We start from the raw sequence: 22,400 nt of genomic DNA, 5'->3' as shown, positions 1-22,400 counted from the left end.
TAGACACACCCACGGACTGCCCAGGGCGACCAGGAGCCGGGCAGACAATGTGACCGAGTGGCCGTGTTGGGGTCCACCCGCTCCGGGGGGAGGGGTGTGTGTGCTCCAGTTGTCAGCTGGTCCATCTGGAGGAATGTTCCGCTGACTCTCTGCTTCGGTTTCGGACTGCGCTCCTGAACTTCTGCGGTACAAACTTTTATTTCCGCTCATGAGATTCCGGGATCCGGTCCACATCCTCACCTCAGCGGTATGGCCATAGCTGCGCGGTCCCGGACGGGGTTTTACCGGCACGAGGTGAACAGAACCGTGTGGGAAGTACCGGAGAGGTACCGGGACTTAAAGCAGGTCGGCACCGGAGCCTACGGAACCGTGTGGTGAGTTCAGAAAGGAAGGAGCTTTCAGAAAGACAAAATAATCATTTGGAATATTTTGCTTATTTTTAATAGTTTGCGGGTATGTCTTTTTTTTTTAACTATTTTTTTTAAATTTTATTTCATAGAAGTGAAACGTGAAAGAAATACTTGGCACTTAAACTGAAAGTAATACTGGAATACACCATTTGTATTTCACCCAAAAGTAGAGAACAAGAAATAGATTTGTATGTTTTCAGTTATCCTGATTCTTTGAGACTTATGATAAGATTTAAGATTTACTGTTATATCCAAGTCAAGCTGCAGCTTTGGTCACTTTTTGGCCACAGCTGGCTCTGCGGGGCCCCTCTGCATTGTGTGAGAGTGGATGAGGGTCAACAAAGAACCTCCCTTCCACCCTCATTGTTTATGAGAAGTCAGAGACTCAGTTAAGTGCGATGAATGCTCCACTACTTTGTCTTAGACGACAAAGGTTGCCTTTTTCCCACTGCAAACACTGTGACCGAGCAGAGAAGGTTTCAGGGGTTGAACAATAATATTGGTAAAAGTTTCTCTGAAGTGAACTTTGATTTAAATGTTTGTGTAATGAGGAAAATAAAACCTTTTATAACAATAATACCTCCATTTCTATCTGTGCTTTACTCTTTTTTTGTTTTTCTTTAGCTCGGCTTGGGACCGGCGCTCAGGGACACAGGTGGCCATCAAGAAGCTCCACCGGCCCTTCCAGTCCAAACTTTTTGCCAAAAGAGCCTACAGAGAGCTGCGACTCCTCAAACACATGAAGCATGAAAATGTAGGGAGATTTGAGCTGCAATCTGTGAATTTGTTGTTCAGAAATAGATATACTGTAGTATAGTATAGAATAGTACAGTACAGCATAGCGAGTATTCAATACCTTTCTATAGTATTGGATAGTAGAGGATAGGAGAAAGTACTATACTATAGCATAGTTTTGCATAGGGCGCTGTAGGCCAGTGTAGTACAAAGTAGTATAACATAGTATAGCATTGTATCATGTAGCATAGCATAATGCAGTGTAGCATACGACTTGTGTAGTTTACTATAGTATAGCACAATACAGTGCAGTAAATTACAGCAAAGCATATAGTGCAGTGCAGTACAGAGTAGTATAACCTTAGTAGTATTCTAGTGTAGCTTAGTACAGACAGTAATTTGTAGAACAGCACACTGTACTAATGTGTAGCATAGCATAGAATAGCATAATATGGCACATAGTGGTCCAAACTGTGGTTCTGTTCAGTCAGCTCTTTTGACTCCCAAATGGATCTTGATTTGTTATCAAGACCCTCATATCTTAATTTAGCTTAATTTAATATATTAATAGCTTAATTTGGTGAATATGAATTGTTTCTATGTTAATAAATTTGCTTGCATTAATGTTTATAAGAGAAGCTTCATGTTTACTAATTTTATGAATTTGGTCGATTATAAAAGCAGGCTTTCTTTTAACTTTCCTACAAAACTTCAGCCAAGCTTTTCATTTTTATTGGACAAGATAACAAATGAACCAAACACTCCTGGAAAATCTACCAAACAGAACTGCAACTGAAACAAGACCAAACTCAGTAAGCAAACTATGTACTCTGTGCAGATTAGTATTCAAATAATATTTCAGTCTGCGTGGGCTAATGCTGTTCACCCTCTCTGTTAGTATTTGTCCCGGGGTTTTTTTTTTGTAGAAGACAAGCTGACAATCAAAATAAAGTTCTGAGGGGCAGAGCCACTGAGAGTGAGAGCTGAGCAGCTCAAGGGAAAAACCTTGGGACTCTGCTCTTTTGACTGACTCCAAAGCATTGGCTGTTAGATTATTTTGAGCCTGACCCATCACTAGTAGTGTAGTACTAGTGCGGTATGGTGTGGTGCTCCATTAGCATAATGTTCAATAGCGTAGCATAGTAAATTTGAAATCATTTTCCTGGTCTTTATCAGGTGATCGGGCTGTTGGATGTTTTCACAGCTGAGATCTCTTTGGATCGGTTTCGAGACTTGTAAGCTCCTTTTCTATTCACTTCTTCCAGAAGTTTTTATTTATTTTTTATGTCCTAATCATAACACTGACCTCCTTACATTCAGCTACCTGGTGATGCCGTTCATGGGCACCGACCTTGGCAAGCTGATGAAGATGGAGAGGTTGTCGGAGGATCGCGTCCAGTTCCTGGTTTATCAGATGCTGAGAGGCCTTAAGGTGGAAATAAATTCTCCAAACATTCTCTGTTTTCTAGGGGAAAAAACAAACAAGAAAATTGTATTTTTCTGAGCACAGCTTATGTTTTTCCTGTATCGTTTTCCTCTGCAGTATATCCACTCTGCAGGGATCATCCACAGGGTGCGTGAACTTTGACCTATTGAACCATAAGCTTTACCAAGTCTGTTTATCTGTTCTTTTATTGAGACAAAACACTGTATTAAAATTCTGTGCTGCATTTCTAAATACCCCAGCATGCCTTGTTGATATTACCTTCCTATGTTTGACATTTAATGAGTACAAATTAAAGAGTAAATACATTCTGTATACTGATCTGTAATAAACATATTATCTAACAGGACCTCAAACCTGGAAATTTGGCCATAAACCCTGATTGTGAGCTAAAGGTAATTCAGTGGTAAGCCACCTTGTCTTGCTTTATTCTCATCTTTATTTTTTAAAATGTAATGCGGTACCTACCCTCCATTCTGCTGTAGATCCTGGACTTTGGGTTGGCCCGGCAGGCCGATGCAGAGATGACCGGCTACGTTGTGACGCGCTGGTACAGAGCACCGGAGGTTATCCTTAACTGGATGCACTACACGCAGACTGGTGATGATGATAATAAAAAACAAAAGGAACCTGATGGAGTAAATGAATCATTTTGCAGCAATGCTTTTGCTCTGCGTTGCAGTGGATATTTGGTCAGCGGGTTGCATCATGGCAGAGATGTTGCTGGGGAAACCTTTGTTCAAGGGAAACGACCGTATCCTTGTCCGGTTGGTTAATTTGACCCGATGTCATTTCAGTTATTTGTTTGAAAATGGTCTTAAAATTTACAAAAGTAAAAGTTTGTTTTTACTGAATCCATACAAGTGCCTGGATGAGATGTAAAAGCCAGCATGTACTCTAAAATCTTATCTGTACTCCGGTAATTATTATTCTAAAGTAATAATTTCATTAACGTATATATAAATCTTTACCTGACACAACTCTACAGCATAACATAGACTGGTATGAAAATACAGATCATAGGTTCATATTTTTGACACTTGGTGTTTATTCGCTCTACATTACAGGTAGCTTGTTTGAACTGACCAACATTTCTACAGTTTGAGAACCAATCACAGGTCATATACTGCTACAATACCACAAGCGGAAACATTAACAAATCATCTTTAAGTAGTTCTGGACTTCCTGTGGTCAGAGTCTTGTGTTTATTGAGAGGTCCTGCCTGCAGGGAGGTTCTTTATTTGCCTACTAAAATTTTGATATGAATGATGATAGAAATTCATTCGAGCAACGATTCTTAACCTTTTCCTTCATCAGACCTGGACCAGTTAAGAGAAATCATGAAGATTACAGGAACTCCGACTCCCGACTTTGTTCTCAAGCTACAGAGTCAAGATGTAAGTTGTCATTACTCAACTGTCTTCAGTTTGAATAGATGCTCTGTCCATTTAGATTCACATTACAGCAGTTCAATAAAACTGGAATAAAACCTTTACCAGGCACACAGTGGCTTGCAAAGCCAATCAGAGCTCTTAAACTTTCACATCATTTGTCACGTTACAACTTCAAATTTGACATGTCTCGTAGATCAGATTTCCACCAGGCTGTGGACCAATACTGATCGAGTATTGATTCATGGCTAGTACTGAAATTTTTTTTACCTGAAGCTCAAATTTGTATTTAATTTGTTCTAGCAAATGTTTGACTGTTGGGCTCCAGTGGTGGAGCTCAGTGCACACTGACAAAAAAAAACTCAAGGAAATGTCTGAGCTCCAACAGTCAAAAAGTTGCTGGATAAACAAATAAATGTTGAGCTTGATCATTGACATTTTCTAGAATGTCTTGGCAATTTCTGAGTTTGAAAAATTTCAAGTTTGTTATAGCAAAAAAAGACCTCAGAAATATTTGGTTAATGTCAGAAATTTTCTAGAAGAAACATGGAAATTTCTGAGTTTCAAAAGGCCAAAATTTGAGATTAATGTCAAAATTAGATGGATTTTATTTTGAAAACCAGAAGCATCGTGACTTGAAGGAAGTTGGTTACACTGTAATTTGTTTAGCAGTACCAGACAAAGGGAGGTTGAATATCGTCACCTTTCTAAGTTAGTAGTCTTAAGTCTTTTTTTTTTTTTTTTTTTTTTGTTAAAAGATGATTAAGCAAAAAATCATTTTTGGCAAAACATGACGTAGATCTGTATTTTATGAAGGTGCCGATATAAAGGTTAAAATCACACTGAGACCTTTTCTGTCCTTCACCAGGCCAGAAACTACATCCGGAGTTTACCGAAAGTGCCAAAGAAAGATTTGCACTCCATTTTCTCCAAAGCCAGCTCAAATGGTACGTGAGCATTTCTCTCTGGCTTCATTGCCAAAGTTCTTTTTTTGCCGACTTTGACGCGTGTCTGTGCGCCGCAGCGGTGAGTGTCCTGGAAAAGATGCTCCTCCTGGACCCTGACAGCAGGGCCAGCGCGTCGGAGGCCCTGGAGCTGCCGTTCTTCAGCGAGTTCAGGGACGTGGAGGAGGAGAGCGAGGCGCTGCCGTACGACCAGACCATGGACAACACGGACCTGCCGCTGGAGCAGTGGAAACGTGAGGCGGGACGGGAGGGGGTCACTGTCGTTTCCCCAAAACACCGAACATGTAGCCGCTACCAAGTAGGCGGGGCTTGTCACTCCAAAGCCTGAATGTCTCCTCTTATTGGCTGATAGATGATGAGCGCTAGCAGGATTTGCTCACATTTGTAATGGAAACGCAGTGACTTTTACAGGGCCCGTATGTAGCAAAGGAGGCTCGTGAAAAACCTAAAACCTTAAACCCCGTTTCTTTTTGTACAGGTCATACTTTCACTGAGATCCTGACCTTCCGGCCGCCGCGGGACTCAAAGGAAACATCTCTTTAAGAGCTCACACACCAGCAGACATGAACTTTTACCTACACGCAGAAATATTACTTTTAATCTTATTAATAGTTGTCCAAATTGTTTGTCAATGCTTTTACTGTCAATAAATAGTTCAGATATTCAAAATAATTTACTCCATTTATTTTTGCAAACTGTAGGTGCTTTTATTTACAGGAAATTGACACTTTTTTTTTTTTTACTTTAGGACTTAACAGTTGACAAAAAAACAAGCTAAGGAAAGATTTCTGCCAATTTTTTTATATTGGTGTAATCCCTACTCGTAAATCTTAACTTTTCTACTATAGCAGTAGAAAATAATCAGAATTATATAATTGTGATTGCTATGTAACCATAATTCTGCTCTGCAGCTCATTGTCTATTTGAAAATTGTCTTTTGCAACAGTGGCAGTTTAGGTTACATAGATGTATGATCTTAACACATAATTAGTTGACGTTTTAGGAAGCAAATTACACATTTGATTTTAGGTGTATTTAATAAACTGATAGATTTAACATGAAGGATTATTTAAATGTTTTGATTTTTTTTTTAAACTCATCCTAAAACATGTTTCATAAATCAATACTTTCTGATTTGTGGCTCATCTCTCTATGTAATTCCTCCATATGAGTTATGAAACATGCTGGGGTCCATTAAGCGCCAGACTGAACTGGAAAGCCGTTTGGAAATTATATCCAAAATGGCATTCCATACTTACGTTTTGGCTCTACCTGCTGGCTGCATCGTGATACTACAGCACTAGGCTAACATCAAATCAGCCATCTGATGTTAGTGTAGTGGTAACACTACACTAACATCAGAACTAACACTGATTATTAATCTGTGTTATTAATAATCCGTGTTATTAATTACACTGTTTATTAATGATGTAATCATTCAGTGTTGAATTGCAGAAATCTGGTGTTTTTGGCAGTTGACTAGATTAATTCTCCTCCTTTGCTCCATCTTGGAAAAATAAATCCAGTGAAACAAGAACACACGTTTCAGAAACACACACCTGTTTTATTTGGTTAAGTGATCAGTTCAGCAAATGTCAGGTTATATTTGGCAGGTTGAAGAAAAAGCATTGCAGACGCTGGAAGCTGGGAACACGTTTGTCCGTCCATCATACTCCGTACTTCTTCTGCAGGTCTGAAACGGTGGGCTGGTCCAGCTGGGCTTGGAGCAGGAAGTCAAACAGCTCCTTCAGCACTGAGAGGAGGGAGGAAACGACACATTTTTAACAATGATCTCACATGAACGAGAAGGCAGAGGATGAAAAGGAGCCCACCTTTCTTGTCCTGCGGCGTCATGAACATGACGGCCATGTGGAAGCGCCTCACACCCGCCAGACAGCCGAGGGTCTCCAAGATGGAGGTTGGAGGTTCATTCCTGCTCCAAACAGGCCAGTCTTAACTGTTTTGCAGAGTGAACGGACAAAAGCAGCTCAGCTCTGATGTTTACGTCTAGACAGCTTACCCTATGAAGAAATCACGCAGAGTTCTGAGGATCTGGTAGAGCAGGTCCGGCTCCAGAGAGTTCTGGAAGATCTGGCTGTACGCTGAGGGACTGATTTGCTGCCAACAGGGACAAGAATGTTTAGCATCCAAACATGGAAGAGCCATAAATGACTTCTATCCATTCATCGAGCTTTCTGTTCATGAAGGTTTTTATTTTTTCACAAATGGACTCCTTGGGCTTCCATAGATCAGAGTGATGTTCTGATCTGGTTTGTGTTTATTTAGCAATTTTAATTCAGGTAAACTCCCCAAAAAAGGAATGAGTGCAAACATAATCAGCAAGTTTTTTTAAATATTTGTAAACTTTTTTTCAAGGAAAAAAAAGCCAGAAAAAATGAATAAATTGGATTTGGTATGAAAAAAAGCATTATCTATGTATCTGATTTAATACCACATGTGGAAGTGGTTCAAATGGGATTTAATTTTTTTCTATGACTGGAATTGGGCTGTTCAGACAAACATGAAAAAGTCAAACATGAATCACATTCAGGCAAAAAAAAATAAAAATGAAAAATGGATTTGGATCGTGTTTTTGTGTGAATATAATGGAAACGGACAACATCACTCTGCAGTTAACGGTCTTCCAGCTTTTACTAAACAGTGCCCCCTGGAGGCCAAGTGTTAAACTACAAGATTGATTAAGTCCATGTACAGCTCTGTCGCTTCAAATGACATTCGCACAGGATTAAAGAAAACACAAGGGTTGTTTGAATTAATCTGAACTTAATGCACAATGGAAGGCAAATCCAAACGTTCACATAACTTTTGGATTTGGTCTGATTTTTTTTTTATTTTATTTTTTTTATTCTACATCCAAAAGCCTTCAGGAAATAAATGTTTGGCTTAAAAATGAAATAAAGTATGGAGCTGTCGGTGCTGAAGCGAAAGGAGAATGCAGCTAACCCTGAGGTATCTGTAAACCGCCTCCGGCTGCTTGCTGAGCTTCCGGAGGTCCGCCTCCAGCTGGAAGCTGCTGCTGGGAGCAGGAGGAACGTCTGAACTTGGTGCTTCAGCTGCTTCTGTGGATTCCTCCTGAACTGATTGGCTGGCGTCTCTGCTGGCAGAAACTCTGGAGAGCACAGGAGAACAGTTAGGAACGCCACCACAAACCTGGATGTAAAAATGGCAGGAGGAACGGGCCTGCAGGGGGCAGGGCGGCGGTGGCAGCAGCATGGTATGGGAATGCTTTTCTGTTGCAAACACAGGGAAATTGTGCCAGGGCTGATGGGAAAACGGATAAAGTCAGTAAATCAGTTAGAGGATTGCAAATGCAAGCTACACTTTTCAGATTAACAAGATGCTCAATATTTCTCATTTTAATTTTTTAGTGAAGGAGTTCTTATAACATTATTACTTCATTTCTCTAGTATTCTGACTATATTCTGGTAATATTGATGCTTTGTTCTTGCATTATTTCAACTATTGTCATACAGCTTAGTCTCAGATCACTACAACTGTATTATTGTAATATTATGACTTTATTCTCATAATCCTAACATTCCATCATAGATTTGCCTTGAATTCAACAGAAGCTGTAACTTCCAAACAAGATGGCGGCCCTGCTGACATCACTCTCACCCATGGAAAGCCAAGCACTGCATTGGTTTAAAATAAAACTCAAAAATTAAATCTTGAGTTAAAAACCAAACGTTGAGTTAATGGATAATATTGTTTTTTGGTCCAGTCCCAGTGGTAACCATGGTTTCCTCCCCTCCTTGCATGTAAAAGTCACCTGTCATGTCTCTGTGTCTGTGTTTCTGCTGCTTCCTCCATTTTGATGATCTTGGCGCTGGGCGATGAAGACAGCGGCGAGTCAGTCTTCCCGTCTACTTCCTGGATTAACGGAGGAAGAGCTTCCTGCCTGGGCAGCGCTAGCTTCCCGCTGATCTCCTGGATGTCGATTCGTCTCAGAGGTTTCTGCAGGCCAGAGGAGAAGCGAACTCAGTGGGTTTTACAAACACCTTTAGTCAGACGCAGCTAAGATCGCTGTGGAACCGACGGTTGAGCGCAGATGTTCTGGTTTGTCCACGGGTTGGACCGTCCTCCTCTGGGCGCCATCCTCCGCCTGCAGAGCGCCGCTGCAGTCTGGATCCTGGAGGAGAAAGACTCCAGAGTTCAGGGGTCAGAGTTCAGCAGCTCAGATGGAAAACCCAGCAGTTGTTAGCGTACCGTCTGCAGCTTCTGCAGCTCATTCAGGGCCTGCTTGTTCCCGGGCTCCAGCTGGAGCAACCGCCGGAAATCTGACATACACACGGAAAGTCAAGACAATTACTCAAACATGTGGAGTCTCTGAAGTGATTAACACAACTCATTACTGCCTGAATCATTAGAACCCATCTGGCACCATGAAGTAGGCTAAAAGACTTCAGAAAAGATGAACACCAAGCCTTGATCTAAAATTAAAAACCCCTGTCATTGGTTCCTCCGGTCATCTATCAGTCCGGAGGAACCATTTGCAAACAAAATGTTCCAATGAACCACTGGGAGCCGTTATCCAAAACTGGAGGAAACATGGAGCAGGGGGAGTGTGGAGTGTAAAGTTACACTGTCAAAAATGAACAGCAATAATTTGAGTTTTTAGCAAGTCTAAAAGCAAGAAAGAAAAAATGGAGGTTCATTTTTCAAACTCAAATTTTCACCACGTCATTCACTCATTTCTACATGTGACGGTTCAAACTAAACGATTTAATCAGCAAGATAAATGTTTAACTCGAAGCTAAATATTTGCTTGTTAGCTAAATACTTAGTTTGAGGCTTAATATTTAGCTCTAAGCTAAATATTTAGCTAATATGCAAATATTTAGTTTGAAGCTATATATTTAGCGTCCTAACTAAATATTTTGCTCATCTAGCTTGCTAACCAATTATTCAGTTTAACTACATAATTAATTAGCAATCTTAATTATGTTGCCAGTTAAGTATTTAATTTACAAACTGACACACTTATAAACAAATGAAAAAAATTATGAAAATATGTCTTTGAAAATTTTGCCTACTTTCTTTTTTTTTTTTTTCAAGAAAACCAAAAATATTGCTGTTTATTTTGGAGTGTGCAGCTTCACAAACAGCACCACTAAAAAGTGGTGGACCCTCCCAGGAGTGGCCTGTCTGTTTAAATGTGAACGAAAAAAAAAAAAAAAACAGGAGGAATCTATGCTTATTGAAAACCATAAACCCAGCATGTTGCTGCTGGTTTGCTGTGGGAGCTCTGCAGCACCTTCCTTGGCCTCCTGCAGTTTCCCCAGGGCCAGTCTGGCTGTGCCGCGGCGGGCGAAGGCCTTGGAGTAAGTGTCATCCAGAGAAATGGCTGCTGTACAGTCCTCCTCTGCTTCTTTATACCTGCAGAGAGACAGATGGAGGACAGATGGAGAGAGTTTGCTAACAATCTCCTGCTATCATTTGTTGGATGGAGTGAAACTGTTGGATGTTTCTACCTGTCCAACTTGAGGAAGGCCATGGCTCTGTTGGCAGGCAGGAGGACGTTCATGCCGTCTGCCTCCATTCCTCTGCTGTAGCATTCTATGGCTGCCTCATACTTCCCTTCTTTGAAGTAAGCGTTTCCCTGAGGAGTAAATGTCGCCATTGGGTTTCAGAACAAACTGACACAGAAGAGAGGAGATAAACCAGGACTCACTCTGTCCTTCTGCATCACAGCTTCCTGTTTCCTCTGCTGCTCTTCCAGCTGTCGCTGCTGGTCGGCGGCGGTGGCTTCGGCGGGCTGGACGGCCGGACCCCGGACGTCCACCTGAGCAAGGATCTGAACTGACCAGAACGTGGGTTAGACAGCAGCAGGACAAACTGAACCCTGACCCCCACTGACCCCACCCAACCCTCACCTCCTGGAGTTTCTTCACTTCACTCTGGGCTTCGGCGTTTCCCGGGTCCAGCTGGAGGACCATCTGGTAATCTGTCCAGACACAATCAACAGCCTCAGATCAGGACGGCTCAAAAAAAAAAACAGTTTTTAACCCGTTCAGATAAAACCAGGTTTTACCCATTCAGATAAAACCAGGTTTAAACCCGATCAGATAAAACCAGGTTTAAACCCGATCAGATAAAACCAGGTTTAAACCCGTTCAGATAAAACCAGGTTTAATCTGATTCAGACCTTCCAGAGCCAACTGGTGTTTTTGCAGGGCAAACCGAGCGGCTCCTCTCCTAGCATACGCCTTATAGTAGCTGTTGTCAAGGGCGACGGCCAGGTTGCAGTCCGACTCGGCCACGGCATACCTGGTGAGGCAAAGATTTATCACAACGACCAGAGAAAACTGAAAAACATCTTCAACTTATCAAAAATATTTATTCATCTTAAACTTTTTCACATTTTACCACAAACGTCAATGTGTTATAATGAGCATATGTTCATAAAATCTCTCTCATGTGTACTTTGGTCTTCATGAAGCTACAGAACAGCTGCATTTATAATGAGATCTAGGTCAGTTAAAGGAGCTGAAAACAAATGTGCACCACACTTTTCAGTTTTTTTTTTGTTTGTTTTTAAGGGGCAATATTATGTATTTTCCAGGCAAGTAGATCCATTTTATAACACAGTTAAGTAACTATTCTAACTTCAGTTGTTATAAAAATGTCATATGTATCAAATGTCTTAAAAGAAATTTGACTTTGTAATTTAACGCCTTGATATTGATCCTCTGTCTCTTTAAAAACTCCTGCTCTTTCTGAAGCTCTGTAACATGATGTAAAGCTCAACAGTCGATTTTACGTAACCAGGGTTACCATTTATCTACTTTGCATCTGTACATATCTATTTTGTACAGTTGTGAAGTAGATAAATGATAATCAATCGATTACTGATCGCTCGAATGAAACCCATTTGTTTACAGTGAAGTCAGACTTACTTCTTAAGTCTGAAGAAGGACGTGGCTCTGTTGGTGGGAAGCACAGGGTTGTATGGATCAGCAGCCATCCCTCTAGTGTAACACTCTATGGCCTCGTCATACTTCCCCTCTTTAAACAACTTGTTACCCTGGAAACAAGAAAAAAACAAAACAACAAAGCAGTTGACATCTTTTAACCCCTGGCCTCTCTCTCTCTGCCTGCGTGTCACACATAGAAACTTCATTACGTTCTCCTTCTCAGCCAGAGCTCTGTCCTTGTCCACCTCCTCCTGGTCGGACTCGTTGGACTCGGCCTCCTTGTCCATTTCTGCCAGAGCTTTATCCTGCCGACAAGAGGAAGAATGTGTAATCACCGTTTGTTGCATGAAAAGTCAGGTTGTGGAAAGCCAAGGTGAGACGTTGGGTTACCACGTCGAACTTGTCCCACGATCGATAATCACAGGATTTGAGTCTGGAAGCTGGTCTGGGCTCCTCTGCGTTCGTGTCGCCGTCAGCAGCAGGCGCCTGTTTCCTCCTCTTCTCCCTCATCTTTGACCTGTATCCCTTGTTACGCACAGGTGGAAGGGTTTTCTGCAACAAGACACACAGACTTATAGAATGCCATTAGAGCCAAGGAAGAAACTGTAAAGTCCAACAGGAAGACGTAATTACAAGTTTTAAAGTCTTAATAATAAGAGTCAAAGTCATAAAGTCCTAATAATGATATTTAAAGTCATAATTGTGAGTTTCAATATCACAATTATGAGATTAAACGTCTTAATTTTAAGACAAAATCATAATTTTGACTTTCTAAGTCCTGATTATATTCAAAGTTATGATTGTAATTTTTGCCAGTTAAATGATTAGCTTGGATTTTATTTAAGGGTATCAGTGTAAAGAAGCTGTTAACAATAGGGGATGTCCTACCTGGAGCTCCTGGACTCGTCCAGTCCTCAGCTCCTGATCCTTCCTCTTGATGTCTGCCTCCCAGTTGTCCAGCTCCCTCATGAAACTGTGAAGATCCTCCGCATTCTGCCGTATCTGCAGCTGTAACTCCACGGCCTTGTCCTCCCCGGACATGCTTCCCTCTGCCAAACAGACATTTATTTTTGGAAAACTCTTTCACTTCACTTCTCTGTGCTTTAGTCTTCACATCCAAGCAACAGCAGCAGCAGCAGCATCGAGGTAAAACACGAGAATCACGTTTTGTGATACTCCAGCAGCTAACAGCTTAGCAAAACGGAACCATCATTGGATTAAAAGAGGCCGGATATGAATGTGCTTTAATTATGGCGTTCTGAAATACCTGCCGCTTCTTTCCTGGATTCACAGTTAATTCGTAGTGACCGCTAAAGTAACAAAAGACTCCGAAAAATGTCGTTAGTCACGACATTCTGTTTATGTTCGGAGCCATGACAGCGGAGGACCAGCAGCCTTTGCTCTACGTATCCACGACGTAACCAAAGATCGTCTATAACAAAACAATCTCCGTAAAGCAAAAACAATTTATTTTATTTTATTTTAATATTTTAAATACGGAACTTTTACGAAAATGCTTCTATGAAAAATACACTGATAACTGAGCTATGTGTGTGGAATTAAGATGAGTTTATCTGTTTGGCTCACAAATTTTCGTCAGTTAGCACTACAGTTCACACTTTTCTGAAAGGAGACGACACTTGGGGAAGCCCTTAACAGTCAGCCGGTGCAAGACGCGGCTAAAAGTGACGAAGAGGCGATGAAGGTGGAATTAAATTTAGCGAAACGGGTTTTCCCCAGTTGAAGAAAGTCAGACTTATCAGAGTTAGAGTAATGAGATTTTATGACAACATTAATACGTGAAAACTTAATAGAATTTTTGCTGTGTTTGTTGTTGTAATTCTAAATTTGTAATCAGAAAATCATGTTATTTTTAAGTACAAATAGAACACAATATTAAATTTATTTCATCTTGAAATAAAAAGCGCTACAGTGTAAAAAGTACTAATGCAAAGTCGTCATTCTTTCCAGATTCACTGTAATAATTCAATATCTGAGATAATTTTAATTTGACAATAAAGCAACTCTTATTTGGAAACCAAAATAGTGTGCAAATGACGCCCACCCGGCGCACCGGTGTCTCGCCGGGTGATAAATGATGCGCACCCCCTCATATAAAACTAAAAAAGAAAATAAATAATTTATATTATAAAAAAAATGACAGGAAAATGTTCTTTAAAGATTTCACATACCTGATATTTTAAACAATTGTTTTGTCTGAAAATTTCATCGGTCAACTTTGACCACGGAACCACGTGATGTAGAAACCCAGCAATGACCTCTCCTGTTAGCTAGCGGTGGAAAGCCCAGAGAACTTTATGCTGACATTTCCACACTGGACGTATCCAACACAATGGATCAGAACAAGCAAGATGAGGAATATGGATATGACCTCTTCCCGGAGAGAAAAGCGAGGAAACCCAAGCACATCACAATCAGAGACAACCTGTTCACATCCAGAAACAAGTGTCAGGTCATGTTAACGTTCGCCATGGAAATTAGTGAGTATCGACGCTTGCTTATGTAGCATTTTAGAGGGAAAGCCTTCCGAGCTGCAGACGTCTTAATTTGAACAAATGATGTGCTTGTTATTTGAATGCATGAGCCGTGACGGTGTGTAGCATGTAGCATTAGCTCAAGGAGCTAACTGATTGGTTGTGAATGGTAGGTGGCTTCAGCTAAAGCTAACTCCTCTGTGTGCTAACTCTTCTGTGTGTCCCTGGCAGGTCCATATGCCAAACTCCTGCTCAATGCCATGAAGAACTCCGGCTGGTACGTTGGCCTACACGGCTGTCTATAACCGGAAACGACATGTTAACGTCAACTGTAACATAGATAGGATGCAAAATACAAAAGTTACTTCTACTGCTTTTTTTTTTACTAAACAATATTTAAATCATCAGTGAACGTTCAGTCACATTTTCTTCTACGAATGTAATTATTGTATAATGCCGATGTGTATTTCCGAAAAGTCACTAAATATAGCAATAATGTTGCTAAGTTGGCAATAGTGGGATGACTAATGTTAAACGCACGTGCAGACTGACCCAGATATTACTTCCACTATATTTCACAAATACCAAATTTTCCCCCAGAAAACTTGCTGAGCGCGGTGGTTGGGTGCTAAGGCAGTCATTCATTCAGCGGCCCGTCGTGATTTTGAGTTAAAAAAAATGTTGACAAGAAATTTTAAAATATCACTTGATAATTATGTGCTATTAAACGATTGGATGATTAATACCTGGACACCAACTACAAAAGTCTTTAAAAAAATCAAACCTTTTTGAAAAAGACTTTAAAAAATAAGTAAAGCCTGATGGGCCACTAGGCTTAAAATACTCGAAGGGAAAACCTGAATATGATACATTTTTGGTTAATGTTTTCAAACCAAAACATTTACTTCAATCAGTGTCTGAATAATATTTTTTTTCCAGAAGTTCATTCATTTATGTTTCTCTTTTGTTTAAATTGCTGATATATTTCACAGTGCTAAAGATGTGCAATAGTGCATGTTTTAGTAGGGGCCCAATGTCAGATAAATTGAGGGGCAGTACGATACCAATACTTTTATCAATACTTTTTTTTATTAATTAAGCTTGATATATCAAACGTCTGATATTTAGGGGTTTTTGTCCAAAGTTTTCATGTTTTTTTGTTGTTGTTTGAATTCTATTGTTGAAACCTTAGGATTAGAACAAAAATGTATCGGTCTTCAAAATACTTTAATAACATATTAGCAAGATTAACAGAAACAATAAAACAACAAAACAAATTAAAATTTGTTTCTAAATAAGCAAATGCATAAAATATATATTTTCTTACAGTAAAAATGAGAAACTACAACACAAAAATAAAATAAAATTTCATAAGGAAATCTGAAACTAAAGTATCAATCTAACCACGCTAGTAATGATCTCATACCAATAATGACTTAGTATTGATATTATCAATATTTTTGGACCGATCCGTCCAAAGAATAATACTACCACTTCTATGTTTTCATGATTCTACATGTTTCTGTGATGCAACCAAGCAGGCCCAAATCATGATAGTGTCACCACCAGTGGAACACGGCCTGTAGAGATCCAATCTGTCTGTGATACAATCATCCTCTAGCCCTCATCCTGGTCACTGTGATTTACTGAAACTGCTAACTGGCTGCAGTGGTTTCCACTCCTACCTGCAGCGTATCACACACTCCTCCCTTTGTTTTTCATCATGTGTTCAGCAAAGTGTATAAAGACAGACATTTCTCCTGTGAGGACTGCGATGGGACGGTCAGCGGTGGCTTTGACGCTGCCACCTCTCAGGTAGGAAATGAGACGGGTTCTCGAGATGGTCTTACCGTTTCAGGGTTTCGTCTTTTCATCTGAGTCGCGTTTCCTCTCCTCCAGATTGTTTTGTGTCAGAACAACATCCACCAGCAGGCTCACATGAACCGAGTGGTCACCCATGAGCTCATCCATGCGTTCGACCACTGCCGGGCCCACGTGGACTGGTTCAACAACTTCAGACATCTAGCTTGTTCTGAGGTGAGGAATAGTTTTTAATACCGCCGTTCTGTTAAGAAATTGGGAGAATAAGTATTTGGCTTCTTGGAACATTTTTTTTTCGTCTGTTGTTTCTGTTCTTACAGACTTTTCAAAAATCAGCTCTGAAAAGGGATTTCGCCCCAGTTTCTCTTTGTTTGTTTGTTTTTGTTTGTTTGTTTGTTTTAATTAGTTCAACAATTAGTCCATACAAAACAAACATTACAGCCTAACAAACCGAGGTAATAATCTGCAAAATAATAAACATCCAATTAGATAAGAGAATGAACAACAACAGAAATACATGTCAAGACACAGAACATGTCCAGGTGGTATCACAGCAAAAATGGAATTGCTAAACATATAATAACAACAATAATAATTTTTTTTTCTTTTAATCTCTGCAATTATTTTCTGATTTGGATTATTAGTATTTCTCTAATATTCCTTGCTTTCATTAATCTGGGGTCACATATATTTTGAGTAGAATTGGGAAAGTTAGAGAGAACAAATAAAACATTTCATGACCATATTAGTAGCTTCTCCCATTTTGCGCAGTGGCATTAAAATGGCATTTAGAATTATGGAATGTATTTTTTATTATTTTTTTTTAATCTTAGAATTTATTTTTATTTATTGCTGATTGTTGCTCCATTGACATCTGCTGAGTGAGAAGGTGTAGCCATAGTGACGTACTGATCTTTTTCCTGTTTTTGGAACATCTTCAAAGCTGAACAGTGTTATACTGGACATTCTTGTGTCCTTTAGATTCGAGCAGCGAACCTCAGTGGGGATTGCTCCTTCACCAATGAAGTTTCCAGATTCAACTTTGGCCTAAAGGCACATCACCAGGTACATGAGCCGGGCGTAAACGTCTCACACACGCCGTTTAAACAACCAGCTCCATGTCTTTAATGGAACCCGTTTCGTTCTCTTCAAACAGCAGTGTGTCCGGGATCGCGCTGTACGCTCCATCCTGGCTGTGCGAAAAGTCAGCCAAGAGGAAGCACAAAAGATCGTCGACGAGGTCTTTGACTCGTGCTTCAAGGATCACGCCCCTTTTGGAAGGATCCCACACGGCAATAAGGACGCCAAGTTCGCCTACAGGGAATACATGAACAGGGATCGATACTACGCCAACCTTTAGTGTTTGACGTATCGGAATCCTGCAGGTGCTCGGGTGACATTGCCGATGGATGGCTGGCGGCGTCACAGGCTGCAGTGTGACAGGAGTAAATGACTGAGTTGAAACATTCAGAGAGGGGTGTAGTACTGTGCATCAGCCCGGACCTCGAGGCCATGTGGGGAAAGGGCTGGAGACTATTTTGTCTTTTTGGACAATGAATTAAAGCGAGAGCAACAATGCATTTCATTTTCTTCCTCTTCGACTCTGCTGTTGTGTTGAGAGGTTGTATCGACTGATCTTACACTTGGGATTGAAAATTAAATGAGGTGGAACCAGATCAGAGATTTCTGTTTCGTCTGTCATGTTTTGCAGTGAAAGTTTGATATCAACACATGTGGGTCTACAGACGAAACCAGATGTATGAAAAGAAACGTTTGGTTAGACTAAATTTTTTTTCTCTTTTAGGTCGGTTAGGATAAGAGTTGTTTTAATTTCTTCAAATTCAGAATTTTGTGTTTTGAACTGTGTGACTTGGGTCAAATATTTTGAGTTTCCTTTCAGAAGCTTCTCAAAAGAGTTTGATGGACTTTTGGCCCATTCTTTGTGATGAAACTGGTGTAAATTAGTCGTTTTGTCAGCTGCCTTTCTCACACTCATTTTTTATGGGGCTGAGATCAGTACTTTTTGATGGCAGCTTCAAAATATCCACTTTGTTGTCCTTAAGCCACTTTGTAACTAATTCGGTGGTACAGTTGGGGTCGCTGTAAGACCCAGTTCAGCCTAAGCTTCAATTTCCGAGTTGCTTCAACATCTGAAGTTCATTCATAATGTTTTTTTCTCATGAGTGCAGCAAAACAGCCTTACTCTTAATTTAAAAATGGTCTCTATGGCCAAGCAATTCCATTTCATAGTGTGTTCCCATCTGATAGTTTGGTAAATTCGGTTCGATTTGGGAACCAAAATGGCAACATTTGTTGTATTTTCAGTTGCTGCGGTTCATGTTCACAGGCCTTGTGAATTTTATTTTGGTTTTACTTTGACTCAGGATTACAAATTGTAAGCAGGACTTCTTAAGGATTTGTGGAGGCAGAAATTGCAGAATTTATTATCAGATTCTTATATGTATAAATCATTCTGTTGTGATTGTAACAGTGAAAAAGTTTCTTGTGATTTGAAGACTTGGGAACTCAAAGTCAACAGCAGGAGAGAGTCGTGCCCTGTTGCGTCAGTCTAGCTTGAGTGAGTGGATCTAATCCCAAACAAGATGAGTTTTTAATGAAACAGTAATTATGATGGAAAATGTTCCTCAATACACTAAGCTTTGTTCACATCCATGCGCCTTCTGTAAAAGGACATTACTGACAACTTTATTTGGTTTTAGCATTCAGTGACTCTTGTGTCCCTCGTCACAGATTATAGGAGGGAAAAAGTTTGGCGCTAGCCTCAAAATCCTCCGATATTTCTTCATACTTCTTGTCTCAAACACAGCCTCTGCATCGTAATCACAAAGTCACTCTGTGTTGTTTTTTTTTGTACCAAAGTGTAATATTTTACTCTTAATATGATCCACTTAATACCACAAAAGCCGAGGACGAGTCTAGGCTTGAGCATCAAAGCGGGTGGGTGGGATTAGGATAATTTTGGAATCATCACCAAGAAAATGATGAGGACAGCTTTGAGACGGGGAGGATTAATGCGAGGCAAAGACAAGAAGACTAAAGACAGAAATGATATTTGGATTTGTACACCCAGGCAGGCTAAATGAAGAAATCACTCTGAACAATGGCATTACTAATGGAATCGGGCATGTAAACAAATAATAGCTGCCAAATACATTTGATGAAATTTGACATGCACAAACAAGGCTGGATGTGTAAAATGACTGATGGCTGAAGCTGTTTGGTGTAGCTAGGATTCACCTTAAACATGCTGAGGTCAGGAGCAAAAGGAAAAGTCTTTCATGAAAAGTGAAAAGTGTTCCTAACACACAAACTTAAATGAAGTAATGCTAACATGTAGCATAGAACGTGCTATCAGTCAGCATGCTAGCATGGGAATAAAAGCTGTTTGCAAATCAAAAGTAAAAAGGTCAAACAGTTTAATGTTTGGAACAAAAATAAAATAAAGTGTGAATCATTCAAATACAAGTACATAACAGTCTGTCATAAATAAATAGTAGGTTCTGCTAAAAAGCAGAATGGCATTTTTAAATAAAACGAAACAAGCTAACAGGTGATCTCCAAGTTGTTAAAGATGCTAACGCTACAAATACTAAGGAAACTTACTAATACTTAAGCAAATCTATGTCTTAGTAATGAAAAATCTGAAATCTCTCCACTCAGATAGAAAAAAACAATTACAATTTTTTTGAAGATAAATCAGTAGAAGCCGAAAGATATCATAAAAAAGTAGTTAGCTAAAACACATTAAAGCAGCCTGTACATTTAAGGGAGTTGGTAATGTCGATGAAATTTATTTTTAGTAAATTTATCTAATAATAGAAACAAAAATACATAAAATGGAAAGTAGTCTTAAAGTGAGTAATGTAATGTGATGTTTCTGTATTTTCCTAGATGCTAACCCTGTCCATCAAGTTGAGGGAACTTGTGAAGCTGAATGATAATTTTAAGCAGAATGAAAACATCCAATACTATTAATAATAAAACAACTAAAATAAAAAGAATGACGTATACTTTCATGGGAATAAAACTGCAAAAACTAATATTTTATGAAATAGACAGCTTTTAAGGTGTTGTTTTGCAATTACAAGTTGCAAAACAACTCAAGCAGATTTATTTCTTAGCAATGGAAACAGCTTTACCACAGAACATTTTAAATGAAATATAATAAATTCAAAACTAAAATGTGTGTTATTAAAATAGTCAGAAAAAAGATGCTAATGTGCTCTCCACATTAGAGGCAAATTGCCTCTCAATTCTGGTCAGATGAGATTTTGAGGCAGATTTATCTTCTGGTAACAGAAATATCTAAGTTATATTCAAAATGAGAAGTAAAAATTTAAAAAATATCAAGCCTAATTTACCTCTCCAAACTCCAACTGAAAGAAATTTATGGCCCTGATCTATCTCCATACATGCAAAATGACATCCAAATACAACAACTAACACAACTAATAAAGGTGTTCAGTGGAACTTTTATTAAACTCACTGTATTTTAGAGTACCGTATTTTAGCAGAAAATTGTAGCTATGGCACCGTTTGGCTGCTCTTCCGCTGCTGTCCTTTAGATGGCACTTTTGGCCCACCAATTTCTATGATCAGGACCAAGTACATCCAAATCAAACTTCCAAATAAACCGCTTTCACTCTTTTATTGCTTGGTATAATTGAATTAATTTCACTGTGTTCTGTTGCAGGTGACTGTAGAGCTTTTTATGAGCAGAGATAGGACACGGTAATCAAGTTGCTGCTGAGAAGAGTGACGACTTTCATTATTTTCATCTATTCAAGCAGGTAGCACCCACTGTGATTTAATTAGGATGCTCCAGCAGCACCAGAATCCCTTCACTAATCTGCTGTAGGACAACACATTAACCTCAAGAGCAGTAATGAACTCATCTCATTAATTAGTAGAAAGTCAAATTTAGCTATTGTGCTGAGAAGACAGTGAAAAGCGGAGACACCCAGCTGCCTCGGTGCAGTTTGAGGTGTCTGTTCTTCCGAGGCCAGAAGCTGATAATGAGCCACTTAAATTATTTAGCTTTTCAAAGTGATGTGATAAGCAAAGCTGTCTTTAATAAAGAAGAAAGTGTCTGTTTAATCCATTCTTCTGGGGGGAGGGGGGTGAAATTCTACATTTTGACGGAAAAAATAAAACGCATGTAGGCTATGTTCTTTCTCAAGGTCTCAGATGACTTTGAAGTGAACATGGCTTGAAATAAAGCAGCAAAATAAACTAGAGACAAAAAGGCTGCAGGATGACGCGGTGTGGCTTGGCTGTGATATTCGTTTTTCTGTCCCGTCTCCAAAACTCAGGGGGAATGCTGGGAGAAGGAAATACACTCGGACCACTCACCGGTTCCTTAGCCTGGGGGGAAAAAGTCAAATTTAGTTTTATGAGGACAAGAGTGTAGATCGAGAAGGGCAACCTGGAACTCGTTTTATCACCTGACATCATATCCGACATGTTTTATTGGACAAAATCTACTAAATAAAAAAAGGTCAATCACTAAAATATGTAACAAAACATTACTGCACAGCAGGGCATTCAGTTTCTCTCAACAGCAATAGAAAACATGCTGTTCTTGTAATAAATCATTTAAATTCATTTGAATTAACAACAGCAAAGATTAATAATAATCATTTCATTAGCAAAACATTTTAATTTCCATGTTACAATTGGGTTATGGTCACAGCAATGACTGGGAATAATTTGGATAGCTTGTAAAGTAATGCTAACCAAGCTAGCTGATGTAAAAGTAAAAGACTGAAGCAGGAATAGCAATGATGTTGCTCACATTTTAAAAAATGTTTTTTCCAACACTCAGAGGAACACATTCACTAAGTCACACTTGCAAATGTGAGCAGGTGTCTTAAGTGTCTCGCCCAGGGGCACGTCAGCATTTTGAGGCAGAGGAAGTTGAAATCGAACCGACAACTTCCCAAGCAAGATGACAACTACTGTATTCCCATTTCAGGAACTGTTAAAGTTTGTTTTTTCTGTATTGGTTTTTTAAAATTCAGATGTAAAGATGTGAGTTGTTTTTTTTCCCACTGTAAATAAGATACTGACTCCTCATAAACACTCCACAAAAACCCCAATTAAAAATATTTGAACTATTTATTTAGGACTGATTGAAAACTGACTTATAGCATCTGTTTTTTTTTTGTTTGTTTGTTTTGT

General features: G+C 39.5%; 3 protein-coding genes across 6 annotated transcripts; 2 read left to right on the top strand and 1 right to left on the bottom strand.

The window, feature by feature from the left end:
• The first annotated feature begins 19 nt into the window (after positions 1-19).
• On the top strand, positions 20-5,617 carry LOC103152576 (mitogen-activated protein kinase 12-like). 2 transcript variants are annotated; one of them, XM_007573091.2, is made up of 12 exons: positions 20-374; positions 1,035-1,164; positions 2,322-2,380; positions 2,466-2,577; positions 2,689-2,718; positions 2,937-2,984; positions 3,075-3,189; positions 3,272-3,343; positions 3,907-3,986; positions 4,849-4,927; positions 5,005-5,178; positions 5,424-5,617. In XM_007573091.2, the coding sequence occupies exons 1-12, from the start codon at positions 250-252 to the stop codon at positions 5,486-5,488; spliced, it is 1,089 nt and encodes a 362-aa protein (XP_007573153.1). In that variant the 5' UTR covers positions 20-249; the 3' UTR covers positions 5,489-5,617. The 2 variants fall into 2 exon arrangements, with proteins under 2 accessions (XP_007573153.1, XP_007573152.1); XM_007573090.2 differs by lacking the exon at positions 5,424-5,617 and having other exon boundaries at positions 5,005-5,413.
• An 867-nt stretch (positions 5,618-6,484) lies between these two features.
• LOC103152575 (RNA polymerase II-associated protein 3-like) lies at positions 6,485-14,163 on the bottom strand. 3 transcript variants are annotated; one of them, XM_007573089.2, is made up of 17 exons: positions 14,076-14,163; positions 12,772-12,932; positions 12,274-12,435; positions 12,093-12,188; positions 11,866-11,993; positions 11,115-11,236; positions 10,843-10,913; positions 10,641-10,763; positions 10,441-10,568; positions 10,224-10,345; positions 9,176-9,246; positions 9,006-9,098; positions 8,739-8,923; positions 7,910-8,075; positions 6,966-7,063; positions 6,778-6,878; positions 6,485-6,698 (listed from the first exon to the last, which is right to left on the bottom strand). In XM_007573089.2, the coding sequence occupies exons 2-17, from the start codon at positions 12,922-12,924 to the stop codon at positions 6,613-6,615; spliced, it is 1,905 nt and encodes a 634-aa protein (XP_007573151.1). In that variant the 5' UTR covers positions 12,925-12,932; positions 14,076-14,163; the 3' UTR covers positions 6,485-6,612. The 3 variants fall into 3 exon arrangements, with proteins under 3 accessions (XP_007573151.1, XP_007573149.1, XP_016516691.1); XM_007573087.2 differs by lacking the exon at positions 14,076-14,163 and adding an exon at positions 13,151-13,492; XM_016661205.1 differs by lacking the exon at positions 14,076-14,163 and having other exon boundaries at positions 12,772-13,494.
• Positions 14,164-14,217: 54 nt separating this feature from the next.
• LOC103152574 (mitochondrial inner membrane protease ATP23 homolog) lies at positions 14,218-17,875 on the top strand. The gene is made up of 6 exons (XM_007573086.2): positions 14,218-14,384; positions 14,610-14,655; positions 16,112-16,193; positions 16,278-16,415; positions 17,181-17,264; positions 17,356-17,875. Exons 1-6 carry the CDS (start codon positions 14,237-14,239, stop codon positions 17,557-17,559), a joined length of 702 nt encoding a protein of 233 aa, XP_007573148.1. The 5' UTR covers positions 14,218-14,236; the 3' UTR covers positions 17,560-17,875.
• The last annotated feature ends 4,525 nt before the right edge of the window (positions 17,876-22,400 follow it).

Source organism: Poecilia formosa, unplaced genomic scaffold (genome assembly GCF_000485575.1).
Source record: "Poecilia formosa unplaced genomic scaffold, Poecilia_formosa-5.1.2 Scaffold318, whole genome shotgun sequence".
Lineage (NCBI taxonomy): Eukaryota > Metazoa > Chordata > Actinopteri > Cyprinodontiformes > Poeciliidae > Poecilia > Poecilia formosa.
This window is presented reverse-complemented; position numbering and strand designations above follow the sequence as displayed.